The sequence below is a fragment of the Tauraco erythrolophus genome, chromosome 3 (genome assembly GCF_009769465.1).
Source record: "Tauraco erythrolophus isolate bTauEry1 chromosome 3, bTauEry1.pri, whole genome shotgun sequence".
Lineage (NCBI taxonomy): Eukaryota > Metazoa > Chordata > Aves > Musophagiformes > Musophagidae > Tauraco > Tauraco erythrolophus.
The window spans coordinates 4,154,907-4,179,340 of NC_141467.1; the positions used below are offsets into that span (position 1 = coordinate 4,154,907).

General features: G+C 46.2%; 1 protein-coding gene across 4 annotated transcripts in view; it reads right to left on the bottom strand.

The window, feature by feature from the left end:
- DUSP22 (dual specificity phosphatase 22) overlaps window positions 1-11,701 on the bottom strand; it is a 44,908-nt gene extending 33,207 nt beyond the window's left edge. Inside the window, exons 1-2 of one of the 4 annotated variants that reach the window (XM_086608426.1) lie at window positions 11,678-11,701; window positions 4,970-5,003 (exon numbers count right to left, since the gene is read on the bottom strand). Coding sequence is in view for 2 of the 4 variants with exons in the window: in XM_086608423.1 (XP_086464549.1) it covers window positions 4,630-4,702 (73 nt within the window). In the remaining 2 variants the exon portion in view is untranslated. Of the gene's footprint in view, window positions 1-4,629; window positions 4,827-4,969; window positions 5,004-5,769; window positions 5,835-11,217; window positions 11,481-11,677 lie in introns of those variants that run through there. The other 3 variants (XM_086608424.1, XM_086608425.1, XM_086608423.1) reach the window with 3 other exon arrangements.
- Window positions 11,702-24,434: the final 12,733 nt, after the last annotated feature.

Genomic DNA, 24,434 nt, shown 5'->3' on the forward strand with positions numbered 1-24,434 from the left:
TAATACAGAAGCATCCCTCGAGGAACGGGGAGGGGAGGAAGCATTACAGTGATACAGGCCTGGATCTGCACCATTTAACTGCAACTCACCTGTGAATTTAGAAGATCAAATGTCTCCACAAAATAAGTGAGATTAGTCTATGTTCATTTTGTCACCTTTCCTCCCATTAGCCAGCTATCCCAAACTAAAGGCATCCTCTCTTCCTCCTCCTCCAAAGCCCACATTTCTGACCTTTTTGTTAGTCTGAAAAGACAGACATGCTCCTGTAACACAGAAAGCTAGTTTTAAGTCTTCAGCATAAAATTTTAGGTTATATATATAAAACCAAGGTAAGCGCTTAGAGAAGGCAAGTCAGCCCAGAAGTACAACAGTATTAAGTCTCAATCTGCAGATGTACAGAGACTACACATTCATCATCACCAGATATTTTTTTTTTTTTTAAAAACAACTTTTTGTCTACACTTTATTTTCCGCTTTGGAGAGAACTAGAGATAGACACCTAAAGGAGAATCTCCTCTCCAATGTTTCAGAGCACTAAGAGCTATTACTGAGAATGGTTTCATATCAGGAGAGCTTTGTTCCAGAGTCTAGTGATCTACACCTACAGACAGACACACACACACAGAGAAACTAAGCACACAAACAAAAACTTCACATCTCCTGTCCCCACTTCACACCACGTTCTAGTACATATTTTGCCCCAACCTCTCAGAAGGACCTTGCCAGGGAGTGAGAAAGGTGGGGAAAAAGGTCCACTGTTCTGTTGAATGAGAGTACCTACAAAAAGTCTTCCTTCAAAAGATGAACCTGAAAAAGGGGATGCTATCTTCACCCTCTTCAGTTTTCAATACCTGGAATAAAGCCTTAGAAAATGAAACTTTTCCCAAAAGAAAATTAAGCAGCTGATAACAGGAATTGATTGGATCTGTGAACACAGCAGAACCACTTGGTGGGTACTGCCTTTTTATACACTTAGTAATGGGAAGGGCAGAAACTTTCCCAAGACTCTCTAGCTCATCCACAGCAACGCTGGAATCTCTGGGGGGAATTAAACCTCTTATTGTGGCTTTCCCCTTCAAATCAAAAAGCCCCCAAATATTCCACTGGAAAAACTTGAATCTTCTAAATATGATTACAAGCAAGGAAGAAGACAAACTCTTTAATATCCAAGGTAGAAACATTCTTGAGTCTCTGATGCCCACTACTGCTACACCTTTCAGTTTGGAACCACACTAGTACTCATTTGGAACCTCCTGCCAGAAGACACGGTATTTTTTCTACTTGTGCAAAGGCTAAAAACCCCTGTCGTATCAGTCTCTTAAGGAACAAAGCACCTATTTTCATCACAAGCACAGGTGCCTTTCAAATGACGTCAGGTTTCCAGTGCAGAAGACACATGGGCATCCAATCCCACAGTAAATTCTTTGTCTTTTGAGAGGATTGAATTTCATCTGCAAGGTACAACTGGAACAAACCAAAATTCCCCCCCCCACCCCCGAGCTAGAGGCAGGAAGAAGAGTTAACTTCCTCTTTTCCTTCCTTCATTATTCTCTCTTAGCCCTCCACCCTCCCATTTGCCAAGAACTAACAAACACCTCCTCAACTTTCACCGAAGAAGCCAGAGGGCTCTGTTTCCTTCTGGGCTTTCAGACCAAACTCGGTCTTGGTATTTTGTACGGACATCGGTGGTTCTTCTTGAATTTTTCTGCCCTCTAGCTGTGCAATCTCAAATACCTTCTCTCAGGAACACAGCACAATTTTAATGTGCTATTGATGAGCAGAATCATGCTTATAGATCTTATAAGATAACAAGCACTTAAGCACACGCCAAGATCCATGCTTTTTCAGCAAAGTTTTCCAGAGACATACTCAAGTCCCGTGGACTTAGGGGATTTCAGCATGTACTTCAGTGCTTTCCATAACCAGGACTATACAGAACTTTCTACCCTAAAGACCCCAAGGTGGTTAACAAAAGCCCCTCTCGTTTTATGTGCCTAAGCTGCAGCAGACAAACCAGAAGCAGTGAGCTCAACTCCCATTTCTGCCACAAATTTATTTCAAAAGTTTTTCCTCAGCCCTCAGTTTATCTCCCGGTGAAACGCAGAGAAGTTTGCACTTCCTCTGTCAAGGACTATTTAAGTTGATTAGGCCTAGAAAGACACTAAGAAGCCCTATACATAAAGTAGAAATATTGCTGAATATTGAGCAGTAATTCCCAATCAGAACAATTGTTGAATGCCTCCTCCAGACAATAGCCCTCCAGGATTACGGTGTTTAACATCTTTAACATCCCGCTTTCACTCAGCAGGAAGGCATCCAGCTGCAACAACTGTGCCTCTTCCCAGTCTGTCAGTGTCCCCAGAGGTCTCCCATGCAGCAGGGAGACAGGAATGTTTGTAGAATGGTATTTCTACCACCTATCTACGGAAACCCTGGCTGCCCAGGCTCCCTGAAGAGTGACTGGAGCAAGGAGAGGAGGCAATCCTCCAGAGGGCAGGTCAGAGCGATTCAGAAGATTCCCCTTACCTTCTAGAGAAGATCCCTCCCCTCTACCCCTTGCACAGAGACTCGGAGGGTGCCATGATGCCTCAGCCCTGTGCCTGGGTCAGACCCACAATGCCGGAGCATCAGTGTTATTCCTTCTACTGACAAGAGCCAACTTTATTCAGCTCAAGCTATCTGTCTCAAGCTGAAGAAATAGGAGACTGCTCAAAAGTGCATTACAGGAAATAATTTTGTAAACTCACATCTTTAAAATTACCCAGACATTTCAGCTGCCCAAATCAGCATGCTCTAACCAATCCCAACTGTACGTGCTGCTGAGTATTTCTCAGGCAACGATCCCCTTTATGGCAGTCTCAAAATTCATTAGGCACTTTTTGAAAAAGTGCCACAAATCAGAACACGCCCCAAGAACATGGTAATCAAACTCCTCCTCCAGAAAAACACACTGGTGATTAAGCAACAGCTTGTTCCTAAATGAGAACTTCACTGCACAGAGAGCTTTTTGCAATTGCTCTTAAGCAACAACGCAGGGGGAACGTTGATGGGCAGTGGATGCAGAAAAATACAGAATTCTAAAAGTTTGCTTTTGTATTAGCGAAGCACTGTAAAACCAATCTTCTCTCTTCCTCTCCAGGTACGGTACCTAATTTGAGATCATAACAACAGACTCTTCTGATGGTAGAACATAATGATTAAACGCAGCGTGAGCAAAGGTCACAGCAATAAGTGAACGTTTTGTTTGTGTTTCTAATCAATTTAAAAACCAGACTCCACAACACAAACACCGAGATTAAAGCCAACTCATCCTTACTCTGTTTTACGGAGGTAGCTGAAGCATTTCAGCCTCTGCTTTTTTTCAGCTAGACTCACAGAAACCCTGCCCGCTCACACCACCTTCACGTGCACGCCTCTATACGCAGAAGTGACCTGACACGTCATTTAAGGACCATTTGGAATGGTCCAGTGGCCAGAGCAGCACCAACAAGAGGGTCACAGGCTCTGGCATCAGCAGAGATGCTGACTCACTCCGCAACCGTGGCCAACTCCCCCCAGCTGGTCAAACTGTTCACCAGCTGAAAACGGAATTGCACCAAGAAACAGATGCTCTGGCTGAGTTTCACTCCCCTGGGTGGACTGTCAGGGCTTACCAGCAGGATGGCCACAGCGAGAGGGACAGATGGAGAGCCACATTCCCCAGGCCCATCCTGCCCACTCTGCCAGACAGCTTGAAACCTAAAGGACTGCACTATCAAACATCCTCCCATTTCATCTCTCTCCTAAATTACTTGACAAAAAAAAAAAAAGAGGAAGCAACATGGCTATGATCAAATCGGTTTTGTCCCTGGCCCACTGGTCCATCCAAAATGTTTTCAAAACTATCCTCTTCCCATTATTTTCCTTTTTTCCTGCTTTCATTTTTTTTTTTTCCTCCTTTCATTACCTACTTCCACCAGTATAAACTCACCTTCATCATCTCATTTCCTTACCATGGCACGATCAACTCCCTCTCACACACTAGCTGTTGTGCTTGCATCCCAGTGTGGGAAAAAGGCAGCTTTTAAGTTCACATGTACCTCCGGGCTGCCTCTCAAGGCAATCAGCTGTGCTTCAAAAGGGGCAGCAAGCACTGGACCAGCAATATGGGTCAGCAGGTCCAGAGGCAAGTAAATCAGGAAAAAAAAACCCACTGAACTCACAGGTTTGGGGATGGGGGGGGCAAAGGAAGGGTGGGCATGAGGCATAGGAAATACAGGGTCTAGATGTATCAAAACAACTGTACAGGCACAACTGGTTTACTTCTGAGTAGGGACAGTCAGCTGGAACTGCTGCTAACAGAGTGCTTTGAGAACAGGTCATTTATTTGGATGTCTACATAAAGTTTCCTGTGCTTTCTAAACATGGTTCTGTCTTTCTGTACACAAAAAATAAACCTCATGCAAAAAGGAAAAAAAAATCCAGAGAAACTTACATCCACGACACAGACAGCACGAGTATCAGTGGTCAGACAGCAATCCGTAGACCTATCAGTCTCACAAGCAGTGATAACAGAACTCTTTAGCAGTTGTTATAAATAACCAAAACAATGAAAGCAATGAGCAGGAGGCATACTAAGCCTTTACTTACAAGGAGGACTTGAAATAAGCCTTATAAAGAATTTGCCTGGCTCACAGGCTTGCCTGTCAAGCACAGGAACCATCTAAGGCAGGCCAATGTTTAGGAATTCCAGCTGAAGCATGCTCCAAGGAGATGGCATTCATTTTTCTTTTCTTAAAGTACTTGCAGCACAGCACACAGATGAGAGAGCAAACTAGTTCTTCTTCAAGTGCTACCAGGTGAATCCAGAAATGAAGCAAGATGGAGTTAAAGAAGCTGCAGAGATGTCAGAGAATTCGGTACGCCTGCAAAAGAACACCTTAAGACTCCTGCTAAATAATCCTAGAGATAACGATAAAACTAATCTTACCTTTAAAGTTGCCAATGAACAAGCCAGGCAGAATCTGCGAGAAAGAAATATAGTATCAAATATAGATATCTTGTGGTAAGACAATTTGACAAAGTTCAATTTGCATACAGGATGGAACATACTACTTTAGCAGACTATTGTCAAATGCAATGTAAAGAGTGCTGACAACATTTTGTGCCTCTTTGCAACCTTCTCAAGGTTGTTAATCATGCAGACTCTCACATCATGGAGGCTCTCCAAGGACAGCACGAGTGGTTGACAAATACAAAGTGGGCCTCACAACATACCCCTCCCCCTGCCCTCCACAGCAGGACAAGAGTTACCCTTATTTAACTAATGATGAAACTTCATACAGAGAAGGTGATTTGCCTAAAGTTGCTAAGCAAGCTGGACAAAGCACTGCAAAAAGACATCCTTCAAGCCTTTTTGGAGTGCAAAGCCATGCAAGTCACGGCTGCAGCACTGTGGGGCTCTTCCATAGAGGAAACCACTGCAAACAACCAAGTTATGTGTTCACATAGAAAAAGAACTGATGAAAGTCCTCGAGTTGCATGTTTCTCTCCCAGATCTACCCACTCACCCCAACACTCCCAGAAGCCTGCACAGGTCTCGGTTACAGGATTTTCTTTAACTGGGGAGTTTCAAGGTCAGGCTGAGGACCAGCCCGTGCAGTCTGAGAACACATGCACACACACAGAGGCAGGTGACGCTGCAGTGCTACCCCTCTCACCCTTCCATAACCCTCCCAACTTGGGAACAGCAGTAAGGACATGAAAAAACCCCAGGCACACCGAACGCACGTTTTCTGGCCAATAATTTTGTTCTCTGCCACCTGAAGTCTCTGACCCACACCCACATCCTCTGAAGAGACCAGAACTATGGTGGTGAAACCGTACGACCCATTTTTCTTCAGTGCATGCAGAGCATACCACCAATACAGATATGTCAGCGCCGACTTCCTAAAGCCTTAGCAACACCCAAGTGTCACCACAACAGCAGCAACAGCCTCCCAGGCGCAGCTATTTAAAGGGAAAACTCCACCCATTCTGCTCGATTCCGGCAGCCGCCAAGTTCCGAAAGTCATGAAGGACTTTTCATTGGGGATTATCGCCCCAGTCTCCGTTTCACTGCAGCCTTTCTGCTGAAAGGCGACCCAGCTTACCACTCAAAGGTTAGCAGGCTGGCAGAAGGGCCTGCAAAATAGCTTCTGATCTGCCTTAACTCCACGGCTTCCATCCGATAAAACCGTGGCGTTCGCTGTTATTTATCCAGCCTTGCAGCAAACAGAAAGGCTGCGGCACTTCTCAAACTCCCTGCAGCTTCAGTTTGTGCAAACACGCCTCCCTCTCGGTTTTGCTGGGTGATCCATCCCTGCCGTGTCGTGCCAGTTCTAGCCACGGGGCTCAATCCTGCAACTGATATTGGAAAACCGCTTCTCTGGGACCCTGGCTGTACCATGAACTGCTTACACACCAAGGGCTGCTTGACAGCACCAGCTAGGCAAGACAACGGTCCTTTAGTCTGGTACGAACAGGCACCCGTGAGTTTTTGCACAGATAAGCTCAGACAGCTTTCTCCTCTTTCCTTCCCTCCGCATTCGTGCAAATCTGGCGCTCCTACAAAGACAGCAAAAACCAGCAGGGCAGTTTCTAATGACAGGGTATTAAGTAGGGAAAAGAAATCTTACAAGATTCTGCTGTTCCCTTCCGTCCGTACAAGGCTAATGGTCTCACGGTCTCATTCAATATTTTAAGCACACTTGGTGACTCTGCTAGAAGCACAGCTCAAAGGCCACCATCTCAGGTTAGGAATCAGAAGTCAGTGGCTGCTCCAGAGAGCAAAGTACCCAAGGGCCATTGCTAATGGCCGAATTCTACAAAGAAAAAAAGACTGTCTAAAGCAAGAGAGAGAGTCAAGTTATGAACTCATTTCACCAACCAGATCACTCCAGCCAGCTCCTTCAACTTAAACTTAAGAAATTAAGAAAACGAAAAAAAGCTTTTCTGATATTTTCAAATAGCTGTCTGGTATCATAGAATTTCTAGGTTGGAAAAGACCTTAGAGATCATCCAGTCCAACCATCTCTAATCCCCCATTAAACCATGTCCCTAAGCAGTTCATCCATCCTTTTCTTAAACACATCCAGGGATGGATACTTCCTATCTGCAACACAAATCTCAAATCACACCACCACTACTGTAGACTATAGCATTTTAGACTCCAGGACATTATTTCTGCATCAAATATGTGCTCTCAAGAAAAGACAAAAGCTTAAATTCCAGTCACAGTCATTAAGGTTAGACATTATAAATTAAAGATACCAAGAAACACAGGGGGGTTGCAAAAACGAGGCTTCTTAGATTTTTGTTGGCAAAGGAGGAAAAATCCAGAAGTTTGCATTTGTGCATCACGAAGCAACGCTATATGCTAGATAGGAAACTAGGACGCTGCAACCAAGGACAGATGTTACCCCTGTTGTCCTAGTCATTCTAGAAGCAAGAAACATTACTATGGGTGAAAGCTACCTGGAAAGAAGTGAATCTTCATGCCGTGCTGACTAATACTTCGGCACTAGACTACGGCTGGGAACTTTCAGCTGTGTCATCTCACACTGCCTTCAGTAACTGCAACTCCGGGCCGTGCAAGATGAAGGCCGATGGCTGCTCGGGGCGTGTGAGAGAGAAGGGGTGGGAGTCAGAAGAGAAGAAAAATAAGGTGGTTGTTTTTGTGAACTTTTCAACCACTGCTTTATGAATAAAAACAGTAACCTTTTTATATCATCCGAAACATTGAGAAAATGACCACGGACTAAATAACAGATGTAGAAGAACGCACGACCAAGCGACAAGGGCACCAACGCCTGTCTTCATTTGTACCTTGCATGAGAACAGCTCCCGTCCTCCACCTCGCACAAAGGCAGAGCCCTGCAACGGATGATAGTTGCTCCAGTTGCTAATGTTTGTCCTAAGTCCCTTCCGAAAATACACATCTCTGGAAAACGGCATCGAGGGCTACTTGGATGCTGTTTCCCTATATTGACACACGCTTTCAATAAAGCATCTAACTCCTTGCCCAACGCTGCTTCTAGGTGCGCTAGCACTAGATGGGTGCTCGGAGAAGGTCGTTGGGCTTTCTGCAGAGATGACCAGGTGCTGTAGAAGGAGCAGACAGGCCCACCTCGTCCAGCCGCACAGGAGAGCAGCACAGGTCAGGGAGAAGGATTTGCTGCTGACACAAACCAGCACAGCCTCGCTGGCTTCCACAGAACTGGCTGCATCAGCTGGAAGTATCCACACTGATTTATATTTCTTATAAATCAACTCCTACAGCGAACAGGGCTTATCTGCCATTTTTGTAGTGATAACACACAACCTGCCCCTTCAGAAGAGTCTGCCTGAATAACGGGTAGTTAACTGTAACAGTACAAACAAGAACTAAAACCCAGGAAAAACTCTTCACTAAGCATATCCTGGTCACAGATAACCAAATCTAAGTACTACAATCTCTTGTCACCATCTCAGCCGCTAGACTTCAGCTCCTGGAAAACATCTTTGTAATTTTCAACCACAGACTTCAACTTGAACTTTGAATACAAGTCAAAAGTAGACATCAGGCGTGAAGACAAATCAGGCAACCCAGACAATTTCCTAAGTCAGACTCCATTACTCATCCTGTACTTAAAAGATGTAAAGCAAAAAAAAAAAAGCAAAGGTCTGCAAATTAACAGTAGCTAAGTCAATGAACACTCACTAGTCAATTCTCCTTCTCTGAGCGGAACGAGAAGGGTAGTTATGAACCAATGCTTTCAGTTTAGTTTGGGGAAAAGCTGGAGGCTTGGGTGGGCTTGATGTAAAAACCTTAGCACAGCTAGTTTTACAGAGAAAACTAGCAACAAAAGACAAATGCCACCTAAGATGACTGCCAGGCCTCCAGCCCTTGATCAGCACTAATGGCCACATAAAGTCAGGTGCGATTGCTATTTGCAATGAAATACATCAATATCATGTGACAGAAAAATAGGAGGGGACCATGCCACTGAGAAAGGCTCAGCATCCAAGAGCAGCCACAGCAGCTGTAGCAATCTCTGGAGCTTTTCCTTACCATACCCATTACAGGTCACCACTAATCCTCTTCCCCTGGCATCAGTACAAAGAGATTCCCTAAATGAAATAATCCTCCATTGGATAAGCTGCTTATTTTCTCCTACTGCCCGCATATAGCTGTGCCACAAAAAACACACTTCAGTTGGAAACCAAGGCAAATTGTACTGACAGACTACACTGAGCCAAGCAAACACCCCCCAACATCGGCGTTGATGACTCCAAGCCTCCCCTTGCCTCTTTGCCATTTGCTGACTCACAAGGTCAAAAGGAACAGATGATCCAGGAGCACATTCTGAAGGTGGCAAGTACCAGACCTACACGCGGGACCCCTACAAAAATAAACCCTCATGGTCAGTACCCAACATGGTTGTAGCCTCCTTAAAGGAGCCAGCTCCTTCCGAACCACTGCACATTTCATCCTCTTGCATACAGCCATAAGAAGGGAGGAGAACAATCAAAGTAGGGCTATGCTTGTCCCGAAAGCTCGGGTTGGTATGTGTCAGGGCAACATTTAACAGAATTAAAATGACCAAATTGCTTGCAGTCAGATTGCCAATTCCTGACTGCACGGTACTGTAGCAAGATGTGATGCAGACAAGCAGTGCTAAGCTTCAAAGGGTTAAGAATTGTCCTTTTTTTTTTCCCCCGAGATTGCAGTTTTAGCATCCCATATCCAATGTTTTGATAATTTCAAATATCCCCAGAAAAATGGTACAAATGTACCAGAAGTCTAAAAGAAGTCTCTTCAGCTGTGTTTCTTCCTAACTGGCCACTCCTAGAAGGAATCTCCAAGGAGCGGCTACATATCACAGCATTATCGACAGCCTTTGAAACAAAAAATGGAGTGGAGGACCAAGGGAGGTTCTACCTCCTACCTGCTATCTCAGTTGGACTGACCAGCCAGATCTTTCAGCTGCCTAAAGTTTCTATTTCCATGTCTCTATTCATAGGATGAAAAGCTTCACCTCCCAGGTGGCACGCTAAGCACTCTGGACATTCACCAGTCTGACTTCCAGGGGGAAGGATGTCAGACTTGGACAACCCATGAGCAGCTATTTCTAGCTCTTCTCCTCTGCTTTGTTGGAGGCCACGCTCACAGCGAAGCTACTCCCAAAGTCCTCAAAGCAGGATGTTAAGACAGAAGAGATGACTCAACTTCTGTTCCTCGTAGTAAGCTATATATAAAAGGCTAGTTACCACCACGCTTTCAAACCTGGGTTTAAAACAGAGGTAGAGATGCTGAGAAAAATCACAGTTGTCCCTTGACAACCACCACACCATACCAGGGGAATCAGTGCTTCCAGTAAGCCCCCCACTGCCAAAAAGCCAACACCCTTCGCAAAACAGATCCATCTTCCTTCCTCGCTGTGATCTCCACTGGGGCCGAGCACCTTCCTGCCCCACCAGAGCACCGGGGCCGGCCCGCCAGCGACAGCCCGTACCCGTCGGCTGCTCCGCACCCTCGGAGCTGGCACTGCCCGGCGCGGGCAGACCCCCGCGGGGCAGCGCCCGCAATCCTGTTCCAGCGAGCGGGGAGGAAGCGATGGAGAAGTGAAACGCTTTGATCCCGCGCTCGCTGGGCTGACGGCCCAACGCCCCACGTCCTGCCGCAAGCCAGGGGGGGTGCCGGCTCTGCCCCGAGCCGCCCCCCCGGGGCACCCCCAGCGAGAAGGGAGCCGGCCTCCGCCCGCGGCGGGGGAGGGCCACAGCGCCGGGGGGGGGGGGGGCGGCATGGCGGCCGTTAGCGACCGTTGGGAACCGCCGGGGGCGCGGGGCCGCCCCCAACCCCGCGGGCTCGCTTCGCCCGGGAAGAGGAAGCCCGGGCGAGCATCACCGAAACCAGGTTTCTCCCCCCCCCCCCCGCCCGCGCTGCGGCTGGGAAGGAGGCGCGCCCCGAGGGAGCGTCGCAGCCACGGTCTCCTTCCCTTCCCCCCTCGCCCCGGGGCGGGGGACCCCCGAAGTCGAAGAGAAAAGCCTCTCCTGGCCCGGTCTTTGTTCTTTAACCGGGCGCCCACCGCCCCCAGGGGCGAGACAAAGGAGGGGGCGCCGCGGCAGCCCGCGGGGAGGGACCGCCACCCCCGGCCGGCGCTGCGCCTCGCCCGCGCACATGCACTCACGCACAGGAACAACGACGAGCGGCGTTACCTTGTTCATCCCATTCCCCATGGCTTAAGCGACCCGCGCACCAGCGCCGCGGGAGGAGCCGTCGGCTGCCGGCTACCGAGCCGCCGGCGGCGGGTCAGCGTGCATGGGACAGTGCTTGCCGGGGGTGACTGGGGGCGAGCTAATTGTTAATTAAGGATGGCCGCGGCCTGCCGTTGTTGGGAAGGGTGAGGCGCATCTCCCCCCACCCCCCCGCGCCCTGGCCGGGGTTTTCTCCTGGCTGGAGGCGGGTTTCCGCTCGGCCGCCCCCAGGAGCTGCGAACCGCGGGGCCGCGCCGCCAGGAACTGCCTCCCGCCGCCGCCCTCACGTGCGGTTAAAGCCCCGGCGCGCCGGCCGCGGGCCGCCCTGGGGCTTGTAGTCCGCGCCGCCGCGCCGCCCGCCCGCCGCCCGCCCGCCGGGACTACACCTCCCAGCGGCCCCCGCGCCGCCGACCTGCCCCACCTGTAGCGGCCGGCGGGCGCCCGGCGCGGCCCGGCCTCGCCCCATTCCTGCGGGGATGAGTGAGCGCCGGCATCGGGATCGGGATCGCGATCGTCTCCCGCGGGCGCCGCCCCGCACAGCCGTGCTGCGGGGCGCCGGCGTGAACCGCCCGCTGCCGGTGCGCCCGGGGAAGGCAGCGCTGCGGCTCGCGGTGCCGGAGCGGGCAGGTGCCGCCCGCCCGCCCGCCCGCCTGTGCGGGACCGAAACTGCTTTTGTTTCAGCCTCGGACGGGCATTCGCGTCCTTAACTGAGAGGAAGGGAGAGGAGAAAGCAAACATCGCAGAATCAGGCTGGCCGAGGTGGGAAGGGACCTCTGGAGGTCGCCTGGTCCAGCCCTCCTCCTCGAGCAGGGAATGATGTGCATTGCAGGGTCTCGGCAGGCACGGCTTCAAAGCCACGCTCCGTCCTTCCAAACCCATGCTTTGCTCCCTAGTGCGCAGTTAAACATGACATGATGCAGCCGTATCCCTGTGGCCACACGGATGTGTTTCTGGGAGGTGTGGTCATGGGGGAGCTGGTGGTTAGCGAAGGAAATCGACTCCCAAAGAGTTAACGTGACAGGGAATGCCGGCGAGAGCCTAAGGGATACACACAGTTGAAATACGCAGGGACAGGATATAACTACGTGAGATCTCTCCCATTATCTAGCGCAGTAACACCCGCCAAAAAAGTGAAATCCTTAGTGGCTCAAACGCAAAACAGAAGGATGCTGCTGTGTAGCCACCATTGGGTTCCCCATGCATTTATACCTGCATCAGTGTGGAATGTGTATAAAAAGTGATGTCAACGTGTCATATGTTGGGCACACTTCTGTAGGACTGGGCAGGTCAGGGGCATCTGCAGCCCAAGGTAGACAGCGGAAGGGTGAAAGATGGAGAACAGGGTAAAGCTGACAGGCAGCAAAGCTGGGAGTGTCAGATAATTGATGGATGAACTCTGAAACAATGGATGGGGACTGTTACGTAGAGGCAGCGGTTGCCAGTACAAGCACACTCTAAGAGGATGATTTCACAACCTCCAGTTGCAATTAAACGCTGGCTGCTACCAAAGAGGCGGTCGCACGTCCTCCACGCTACCCTCAGCAGTATGGCTGTGACCCTTTCCTTGAGCAACCCCGACACTTCTCTGACCCAACACCAAACTTGTTCAGAGAACTAACCCCCTAGAAAGCTGGGGGATGACAGCCCACTCCCCGGGGGGTCAGACCAACACACACGGAGACAGGGAGCAGGACCACCTGCCTCTGCGGTGGCTTGTCATTGGATTGCCACGTCTTCAAAAACCAGTGCTGTTCCCATGGAAGGCAATGACACGCTTGAAAGGCACAGAAGTTAAGCCAGTGGTTTAGCTGCCTAAGCAGCTGGAAAACTCTTGCCTTGAGACAGCCATGTCATCACTACAGATGCTTAAATTTCAGGGGAAGGGAACAGGCCCGAGAGCAGCGCTGCTGGAGGAGCACAACCCAGGGCAGGTGAGGCAGGATGGGCTCCCGAGTGGTCTGCAGACGATGGGCAGTTTAGCACCAGCTTTTGTGACAGTGGTGTGTCGAGTGACCAGCGAGGTGGCAGAGTGCTAGCAAGAGTTTTGCTGAGTAATCTTATTCTGGAGTTGCAAGAGGAAAGCAAGCAGCATGGACAACTGAGGCTAGGCCACTTCTGCTCTATCTGAACTGGGTGGCCCTGGGAGTGCCGCTGAGACACACCTCAACCCATATCAGGGGAGGCTCAGCGTGAGCCAGCCTCTGCTGCTTTCTGCATACCTGGGTGTCCCCCATGGAACTGTGCCAGCAAGGCAGTAGGAAGCCAACACATGCTTCAACCTGCATCATTTGGGATCAAGACCTTGACTTCACCACATGACACCCCCCATCAGCCTCTTGGACTTAGCAGTATGCTTGGCCCTGCCTCAGCTTGCAGCAGAACAGGGGAACACCAGGGAGACATCACTTTTGCTTTTGAACCGTTCCTGAACCTCCTCTGCCCTGAGGCTCCACAGAGTTTGGCATGTGTATGGCCATGAAAACATCACAGCAGTCTCTCTGTAGGACCAGGAAGGATAGCCACCCAACTTAATGTACTGCACTTCTCCCCTCCCTTCCCCCTCAATAGTGCGGAAAAGCGTAGCAGTGAGCTTTATCACAGATAGTGGCTTTAATATTTCATTGGGAAAGCTCTCCGGGATGCAATTTACTTTCTTCTCATGCCGTGCAAAATACGACTGAGGTCCAAAAGGGATGAATCACAGCTTGCCGGAATAACTACTAAACACATTCTGCCCCCAAAATGAAAGAATTCCTTGTCAGCAACTCTGGCAAGTAGGGTTTTTTTGTGAGACAAAAGGATAAACAACAACTAATATCCCTGATAACTTCAGGGATCTGTGTTGCACTAAGAGGTCCCTGGTAACTGGAAGGCCTTGTGGTCAATATACTGGAAGTGTGGGCTGGTCAGTTCGGTTCCCCGTAACTCAGTTTCTTCATCTGTAAAATGCAAATAACAATGTTTCTGATCTTTGCAAAGAGCCCTGAAAAGTATGTACATGGGCAATTCACGTGAAATTGTTATGTTGTATTAGACAACACGGATGCAATACAAGTATATATATAAACACTTAGTCATCGGACTTTTTTTTGAATGGGAAGTGTCACACATTCCCAGTCTTCTGAATGTGAAGTGTGATTCTCTGTTTTATTTTCAAGTTTCGTGACTCCCTTCAGGATGCCTGCTTCAGCCTGCAGTGCTTTCCCTTATTAGAATTTTACTGCATGCATGCAGCTTTTTACAGCGGAAGAGCAAAAATTAGAGTGGGAGAGTGTGACATACCAAGATTAAAAAGCAGTGGGAGGAAATCCTCTTCTCTCTGAAACATTTACCACCATGTATAGTATCTCTGTTTCCTCCTCACAGGTCTAGAGAGGGAATCCTGATACTGTTGCCAGACCTGTCTCTCTTGCCATTTATTCCAAAAACTGATCGTTTTAGTTCTTCAGCTGTTGTTTAATAAACTACTACATAATGCATTTATGGGGGCAGGTCTTCAGCAAGCCTAAATAATCATAAAGTGTTTATTCATTGTCACTTCTCAAGATCTCAGTCCTTGTGCTTAGTATCTGCACTGTTTTTAATATTTTGAAAGTCCATTTTAAAAAGCAACCTATCTTGAGATGACTGAATAAATGAACTCAGAAAACGAGAGCAAAAAACTCTTGCTGAATCTCATAGCTTTCAGTATCCCTGAAAAGAGAGATCACTTTAGCATGGCCTGTAATCCTACAAATCCGGGGATTTTTCTACATCTTTGTGATATGAGGGTGAGAAATTGAGTAAACCCCACTCCTTGGCTTTGCACACAAATGTATCTGGCAATGCCAAGTCTTCAGCAGCAGCCATCGCCTTCTAGGCAATTGCCTGAAAACTAACAACCAACCAAACTGATACCGAAACTGAACCTTCTTAAAAAAAAAATTAGACAAAACTTCTGCTTTGACACCACATCGAGTTTACTATGTTAAAAATAAGTCAGTAAATACTCTTTACTTATCTTCTGATCTCACTTTCTGTAAACCCTGAGCTCACGTTCAGCCATAGGCAGAAGGCATGTCGGCTATCCATGATCTGTCAGGAACTGATAAGACCTGGGCTGGGTTCCCCTGAAGCAGCGTCACAACTTAGTTCTCAGAGGTGGCAAGAAGGGAGATAAAAAGGATGATTGGTCGGAAATAGCCAGTGGAATGGTTTTCCTCTGAAATAGAGTCATCTGACAGAAAGGAACTGTTTCACCAGAAATAAATAACGAAACCTTAGAATTCATAAATAGCACTGGGCTTATTTTCTAACTGTGCTGAGAGGGAGGTCAATGGAAGGGAAAGAGCTTGGAGGACTCATTGCCCTTTCTTTTAATATTTCTACTTGGTAATAAACATCGCTACAGCATTTCAAACCCTGCTTTCTGGATAGAAGAGATAGCACCCTGATTTACTGCCATGTATCCATATCCACGGTGCTGAATTCACTCATCACTTGATAAATTCACTGTTTTAAAGCCAAATTTGGCTTCTATTATGTCACTGTGAATCTGCAGTAACTTCATCAAAATCAATGATGTTGCAGCAAGCTTTAAGCCCTGAAGCTGAAGGGAGTTACCACTGTGGTTTACTCCAGCAAAAAATCAGCTTTCAAGAAGCTGCTCTCGACAGGCAGAGCAGCTGAAAGACTACCATCTCCTTCTGCCTCCTACTCCTCTTGCTTCCCCTTCCACTAACAGATAATATCAACAGAATAGGGAGTATGCCAGGATGAAAGGGCTGAGCCAGCAGACGAGACCAAAGTGGCACAAAAGAGGGCTTTGTGGAAGGCAGATCTCAAAAAAAAAAAAAAAGAAACAGACAATTCAGGCAGGAGGAATAACGCTGGAAATGGCTGAGAAAAGCATATGAGATAATTCGGATGTAGGTTAGCTGCCATGGCAACCATGTCCCAAATTACCGTACTTCTGTGTCTCTAAACCTGCCAGCCGCTACTTTTGTTTGTATGCACTTTGGGCTTTAAAAAAAAATGAATCCACCTTAAAATTCATGATGGATTGCAAATGAAGTGCAGATACTGGGATTGCTGCGGGGTGCTTGGTTTAAACATTCAGAAAATAGAAAGAATAATAGGGCTTGAAAATTCTGATTTCACTAAGTGGTTAAAAAATACATGATTTCTTTAACGCTTAGAGCAGTCAGTTCTAATCCTTAATTTACACCGCTCTGACTTGCACATATTTACCAGGTCGACCTGACACTTTTATCTCCAATACATATATAAGAAATAAATTGGTCCTAGCAGCAGCTCTGTTTATTCCTTACTGTGAGAAACTTCCCTGTTATAAAAAGATTCTTTTAATCTAGGATTCTTTGGAAATATGACAAAATATTCGATCCCTAAGGAATAGAAACAAGGCTATCAAAAAGCATGCTGCAAGGCACGTGTATGTTGTGAGTTACTAAGAATAGCCCATTGCTGAGTGCGAGTGAAAATATCCAAATGCGTTCCCTTGATAAGCTAGGTATGTATTTGTTTCTCTGGGCACATATCAAAGTGTCCTCAAATGGAAAAATAATGTTATAACAACTTAACCTCTGCTTCCAGTTCATATACATGTCATCCTAGGGGAACGCAGCCTTCGCAACACCTCTCTGCAGGAAGCCAAGAGACCATAATGTCCGTTGGACTTCTCTTACACAGTCCATGAAAACTGTTCAGGGTAGAAAGAGGTCAGTTTTGAAGTTCCCATTGAAACTCGGCGAGGAGCATTGAGATGTTCAGCCACCGGTTGAGCCATTAGAGTGTGACCTGCCAAAGTCAGCGAGAATCTTTGAATCAGCCACAGAAGCAGCTGTAGGCAGTGCTAGGAGGTCGTTCCCCATCCCTCCACCATCAGATGATACTCGGTATAGGCTGTGGTATTCAATAATCACGGCCTGCCTCCAGCCAAAACAGCGGGCAGAGATCTTTATTTTGATGACATTTTCCCAATAGCTTCTGCTTAATGGGATATGTCTTAAGATTTCCTGTGTTTGAAAAATTGAAAACAGTTAAAGCTACAGTTCTCTATTTCATATTTCGTCTTCTCAGCCAAAATCTAAAATACTAATAATCTAAAATCTTAAATACCACTTATGAAAAACACAATCCAAATACTTACGTTTCCAATACATTCACTACATTCTTCAAGAACATTCAGTTGCTCTTGAGGCCCTTGCACTGTTGCCTGTACTGGTGGCTCGCCCTTGATACGACAATGCTGTCATCCAGACTTAGTTATTTGATTTGCCTTGCAGAGTTTTCACTTGGTTTGGTTGTTTTGGCCTGTTGCAGTCACTTATCTGACTGTGGCAACAGAGTCCCTCCAAAGTTGCCTACAAACTACCTGAGAATGGGAGATGAGCGGCAAGCAGAGCACAGAGCACGCCTACAGCCCAGAAACATGCCTCTCTGGGCGTATCGGTGTGAGCCACTAAGATGTTCTCAGGTTAAGCAGCAGACTCAGTGCCCCTTGCCCACCTCCCTTCTGCAAGTTATAGTAAGAGTGTGTTTTCTCTCTAAGTATATGGCCACCTGAGACACCCTGGGTCAGTATAATACTTTGTTACGGATCACAGAACGGTTCGGATTGGAAGGGACCTCAAAGATCATCTAGTCCCAACCCCCCTGCCATGGGCAGGGACACCCTTCACTACACCAGGTTGCCCAAAGCCTCATCCAACCTGGCCTTGAACACTTCCAGGGATGGGGCGTCTACAGCTTCTCTGGGCAACCTGTTCCAGTGCCTCACCACCCTCTGAGTGAAAAATTTCTTCCTTATATCCAATCTAAATCTGCCCTCTTTCAGTTTAAAGCCATTGCCCCTTGTCCTATCACTACATGCCCTTGTAAAAAGTCCCTCTCCAGCTTTCCTTTAAGGCCCCCTTCAGGTACTGGTAGACTGCTAGAAGATCACCACGGAGCCTTCTCTTCTCCACGCTGAACAGCCCCAACTCTCTCAGCCTGTCTTCATAGCGGAGGTGCTCCAGCCCTCAGATCATCTTGGCGGTCCTCCTCTGGACCTGCTCCAGCAGCTCCATGTCCTTCTTGTGCTGGGGACTCCAGAGCTGAATGCAGTATTCCAGATGGGAATGATTGAAACTACTTTCAGCAACTGTTTAGTGCCTTCGGGAATATGAATCATGTCAAGCTCAGGAAGCAGTAACAATGCCAGCACTTGAAATTCTACTGTTTGCCTCTGTATCTGTCTCCCCATCCTTCTGCAAATCCCTATTCTTCTAACACCACCTCCTGCTGAGCACTGTGTCTGCCGAGCAAGATATCAACTGCTGACAAACCATCCCACTGTTGTGGCCCAGTTAAGTACAGATTGACATCTGATGTTGATATGCAAACCTGTACTCCACTGCACATGGTGTGAATTTAGGGTCATTAAACTAAAGAAATGTTCAGTCATTATATATCCCATATGCCTTGTCCAGCACAACAGGCAGTCATCAGTAAAGTTATGTCACTTAAGATAAGAATTACTAGTCTGGAACGGGTTCTATTTGCTTTCAGGTTGACAGCTCATTGATCTTTTCAACAAGTGTCTTTTTCCAAGGGAAGAACTACTGGAACTGCTGATACTGTCTTCCCTGTATACATTCTATTCACTAGGCTGATGTCTGTCTCTTTCTGCACCTACTGGACACCTTGCAGTTGCAGGACGTATTGCTTACATCTGTCTCTGAGCTCTTCAAGTGTTTCTGTGATGGTTTATTGTGGTATTTTGGAGTCTCAGTCGTGCCCTGTGCTAAAGCACCAGCAACGCCTAGCAAGTTTCTAACCTGTCAAGGGTTAATTCAGAGTCTCTTTGTGGTGTCTTCTGAGGCTTTTTTGTTTTTCTGATCCTTTGGTCCTTTGTCTGGGACTTGATTACATGCCCAACTTGAGACACTGGTTCTCAGGTTGTATGATTCTCTATAGTTTCACTTTCCTTTGCGACTACAGGTTAGATCTACTCTCTCAAAGGGTTCATTTTTCATAAGGATCTAAGAGCAGCTGTTCCAGGTCATAGCAAAGATCCATATAGCTCCACATCTTCTCTCAACAGTGACAAGCAGCCAACACCTATGAGGAGCAGGGTGAGTACGAAGGGTTCCTTCCCCTTTTATATCTTTCAGCTTCTGGCAACCAGCAGGTCAGGTTTGTGAGCCAAGGGCACACCCAGTCTCTGGTCTGAATGTTAAGCTGGTGTTTTTCTGTTAACATTTATAACTCCAAGATCTCTTTCTTGAGTGACAACTGCTCATTGAGAACCGTTCGCATTCATTAGGGCTCTATTTTTCCCATATGCACTGTTCAGTATTTATCAGCATTGCATTTTCTTTGCCATTTTACTACTGAGTTGATAATGTGAGATCCCTGTGCTACTCTCTCAGGCAGCTTTTGTTTTTGACTATTGGAAACAACTTTGCATCATCAGCCACCTTGGCTATCCACCACCTCTTTCAGCCCAGTTGTGAGTGTGTTGGACAATGCAGGGCCTGGCACGAGCTCCTTCCCCTGCCTTCCTCTTGCAACTTCCTTTAATTGTGAAAATGATCAGTAGCTCCTACCTTTGCTTTTCATCCTCTAACCAGTTATTAATTCACAAAAGGATCTTCCTTCAAACTAAGGCGTTTTAATGAGCCTTTGGGGGTTTGGGGAATCCTGTGAAAAGATTTCTGCAAAACATCATTATAGAAATGCTGAGGGAAATTGGAATCAGGAGAAGGGTGGGGAGCAAGCACATGTATTTGTCTCTGAGACCAGAAAGCTTTTAGTCTTCCTTATGTCTCAGCTTCCCATTAACCTGAGAAAATTGTGTAGCCTGCCAGAGCCCTGCTTATGAAAAAGCAGTGTATTTCCACTGAAATCCATCCAGCAATGCAGATGACACAGGCTGAATGTCCTGCTTATCAGTAGACTTACTAAGTTTTGTTTCATTAACTCTTTGAACCTGGTTGTGTAAGCAAAAATACTTTTGTCTCTTGTGGACAATTGTACTTTGTTCAAAAAGAGTCAAACCCACCTGGAGGGAATGCAATACTCAAACTCAAGTTAGACTCGGGTAGGGTTAATGCAAATTTATACCAAAGTCAATGAAGGCACAAGTCAAGGTTTGTACTTTTACTGCCTAACAGGAGCAGTTTATGCTGCCAAGGAAGTCAATGAAGCTTTGTCATTGATTTCAGTAGGAACAGGAACAGCATTTGTCATAAAAGATTCACTTGACCTAGTCTTTTTGTAAATAAAGAAATAAGACATTTCAGGAAATTTCACAGTGTCTTTTTCATTTGATTATTATTTCACCTGCTTTGATGGTTACTTTATTTGTCATCTGGCAGAAAATGAAACTCATTTTATACTCTCTTAAATTCCGAATAGAGCTATAATGCATGTAGATGGGCTTGTATTTAGGAGTGGTGCCAACACTGAGTAATTTTAATATATTATATAGTTGATAATATCTGACCAAATATTCTAGAATAAGTCACTATAGAAATGAAGGTAGGTTTCCTGTGTGGCTTACAATATCATACTAAAATACAAAAGAAACCTGTCTGGGTTTCAGTTATGAAATAATAGATACTGAGCCATTTTCAGATTTGCTCCATATTGCCAAAGTGTTTTAGCAGGTGTGTTTCACAAAGTTTGTGAAACAAAAGCTCAGCTGAAAGCAAATCAACATTAGGAAGCAAAACCAGTGCTGAGTGATAGTGCTTAAAAACTGAGAAACAAGAGTGGTTTTAAACAGCAACTGAAAAGATGCTTTGATGATTTTTAAAGCACTCCCCTATACTCTGAAAACGTTACAGTTTTCTGCAGTTGTGTAGCAGACATTGCATCTTATATTAGTGTTACTTCTGTAGTTTGAATTATACCCATCAAACATTAACTTTTTTCTTGTAATATGAGCATGTCGGAAGTTTTTGAAGATTAGGAAAACACGTTCATGATCCCAACTGCTAAAAAACAGTTTTTTTCCACAGTATTATCTTATGTATACAAATGGGGAAAAATGGCAATGAACCTAAAAGCCTCAGCATCTTCACATAACCAGCAATTATCCTGTCAGGTTGTAGGAACAGGCAAACCCCTTTGCAGCAAATGCAAGGGTAGGGCAAATATTGTTTGCTGAATTCAAGTGATATCAAGTGATATCAGTATCTTAACTTGACCTCAGCTGAGAAAGCACCTTCCCTTGCACTGCGAGCTGAATGCCTTCCATCACCGTGCAAACCCAGCACAGAAAGGGGGGCTACAAGAAAGCTGGAGAGGGACTTTTTACAAGGGCATGTAGTGATAGGACAAGAGGCAATGGCTTTAAACTGAAAGAGGGCAGATTCAGATTAGATCTAAGGAAGAAATTCTTCACTCTGAGGGTGGTGAGGCACTGGAACCAGTTGCCCAGAGAAGTTGTGGCTGCCCCATCCCTGGAAGTGTTCAAGGCCAGGTCGGATGAGGCTTCGAGCAACCTGGTGTAGTGGAAGATGTCCCTGCCCATGGAGGAGGGTTGGAACTAGATGATCTTTGAGGTCCCGTCCAACCCTAGCCATTCTATGATTATATGACAAGCGATCTCCCTCTGAAACATGACAAGGCTCAGCAGTAGCACAGGCGGAAGTATTTTCATCAAAGACTGCTATCAGAAGCAAAGGTGGACAATATGACCTGAGAGGGAATTAAGAAAATCTTAAGAATTCTGGCTGATTTTGCATAAGTCCCTAAAAGCCTTGAATTCATTTGAATTCAATGAAGGCAAATCACTTTATGCCTCAAAGTGTACAGAAGCCTTTTGACAGCAGGGCTCGTATTGTGTAGCGCTCTGACGTGACTTAGGAAGATAAGACATGAACAATGGAGAGTTATTAACATGAATAATTTTCCATGCAAATTGGAAGCACCGCAGAACAATAGGATGGCTGTGGCTTAATGGCACCAGGTTGTCTGCAGGGCTGAACATAAAATCACAGTAGGAAAGATATAACAAAGACAAAAGCTACTAGAACAAAACTGCTTTTGAAAAGGAGCTGGGGCAGCTGGACCATAAGATCCGTTCCCTTTTTCTGGCAGTGGTTCCAGAGATTCAGTGCCCAGAAAACATGCCTGAAAAGCCAGAGCTAAAAAACTACTGCAGATTTGCTAGACCTGAAGAACTTCATGAACCCAATGCATGAATCTAAACACCTTCACCAAATTCACCTGCATTCCACATCTTGGGGTCACTGGATTACGACAGATGTATTTGCAAAAGGCTAGCATCTATATTAATCAAATATGTGGGCCTCTTCAATACAGGAAACAGAAAAGCAACGTAAAGAGATGAGCAAATTAACGTTTCCACATGTCGATTTGTGTATTGCCTTTTCTGAAAGAAGTCTTCAGTAGAAAGGATGTAGGAAGGAGGAGGGCTAGTGGAAGTTGTAGGTATTGGGATGCACGTCCCCTGGGGTAGGTATCGGTTCTGTGACTTTCCCCAGACGTATTTCTGCTATGTGTGTTGCTACAACTCGTAGCTGAAGCAGCTGAGCTGGTGCTGGTCCAGGTAGCAATAGCTTATGCTGGTTGAAATACCAGTCTCAAGAAGCTCAAGGGAAAAAAAATTCACACAGCAAACAAAGAGACAGCAACTGTTCCACTGGCTCTTTTGTCCTCTCCTTGCTGAAGCCTCCTCCACTTATACATAACTGACACCTATAGGAGTGATGATTCAGAAGAAAAGTATTTCCATTTGACGCTTTGGTGGACAATCTATGTAGCAGCAGGAGACTCTCTGAGACCCGCAGACCTTTTTTGCCTTTTTCACTCTGACAGTGGGGATTATTTTAGAACGCAAGTGACAGGAAATAATGTTTTCTGCAGTTCATCAGGAAACAGAACAAGACAAAGCACCAACTCTCGAGGAACAGGAGCTATGACATCCTGTCCATGCTGCACATTCAGTGCCTCTCTGCCCCTAAAAGAAATTTGAAATAGAACTTTCATAAAAAGGGCTGATTTTGCTGAGTCAAATTAAACTACTGTATGTTTCTGTCTTCAAAACTCCCAAAGTAGTTTATGTTCCATTGGAAACGAAAAGGTGACAGTCCGCCAGTTTTGGCCCATTGAGTGCAACATTCAGTTAAAGCAATAGAGCTGTAACCTTTGCCACTAAGTCTGAAAGTTTTGAAAGTTTTCTGACAACTTGCTGACATAGATGCGGTCACTCAACCATTTCTAGTACTGGGGAGGGAGGGAGGGAAGGAGGGAAGGAGGGAAGGAGGATGATCTTTAAGGTCCCTTCCAACCCAAACCATTCTACGATTCTATGTGTCTAGAGATCTATTAAAGTGGGTGCCACAGGGAAAGTGATTAGGTAATGGCTGTCCTTAGTCTCTGCTCCAATACAAGAGCTAAGGGGCATCAGACAAAACTTGCACAGAGCAAGCTGGAACAAAGGAAGTGGTCCTTCACACATGGAGCTAAACTGTGGAAATCCTTGCTGCCAAAAAGTGTGTGTACAAAGGTGCTGTATGGGCTCAATACGCAACTGGAAAAAATCCATAAAGGATCACTGACCAGGAAAGGCTTTGGCAATGGAAGTCCATGAGCTAGTCCATGAGCTGCACATTACTGAAGGCCCGAAGAAGATTCTGGAAAAGTTTCACTATATCCTTTCCTTACCTTTTAATTCCCTGCTAGGCATCTACTCTCAGCCCCCATTGGAAAAGGGCTAGAAGGACACTCCATCTGACCAGTCTGACCAGGCATAACTGTTCCTTTGTTCTTCAACTTTGACTCAAAATAAGGATCTTTTATATACAGCAGTACCTACTGCTCATTGAGCTCACCAAAGGTATTGTTCAGCCTTATGAATTCAGCCAGACTTAACATCTGAAGGGCAGTTCTGCTCTGTAAAGTGCTCCCAGTAGTGGAGTGTCATGTTTGTCATCTTCAGTATTTCCCATCATATATGTGCTTATTGTCACGTATAACAAGATAGTGTAAATCCAGCCTGATCTCCAGAGCTTGTGATGGCTTCTTTCCTCCTTGAATTTTTTCTCCAGAAGATCATATTATGTCTCTTAATATTTTCTATGCAAACTCACTGTTTTCAGAGTAACTGGAATATAATGTGAAACAAAGGAAGTGTTCCTGTATACATTGAGTCAAGCTGTGGAAGT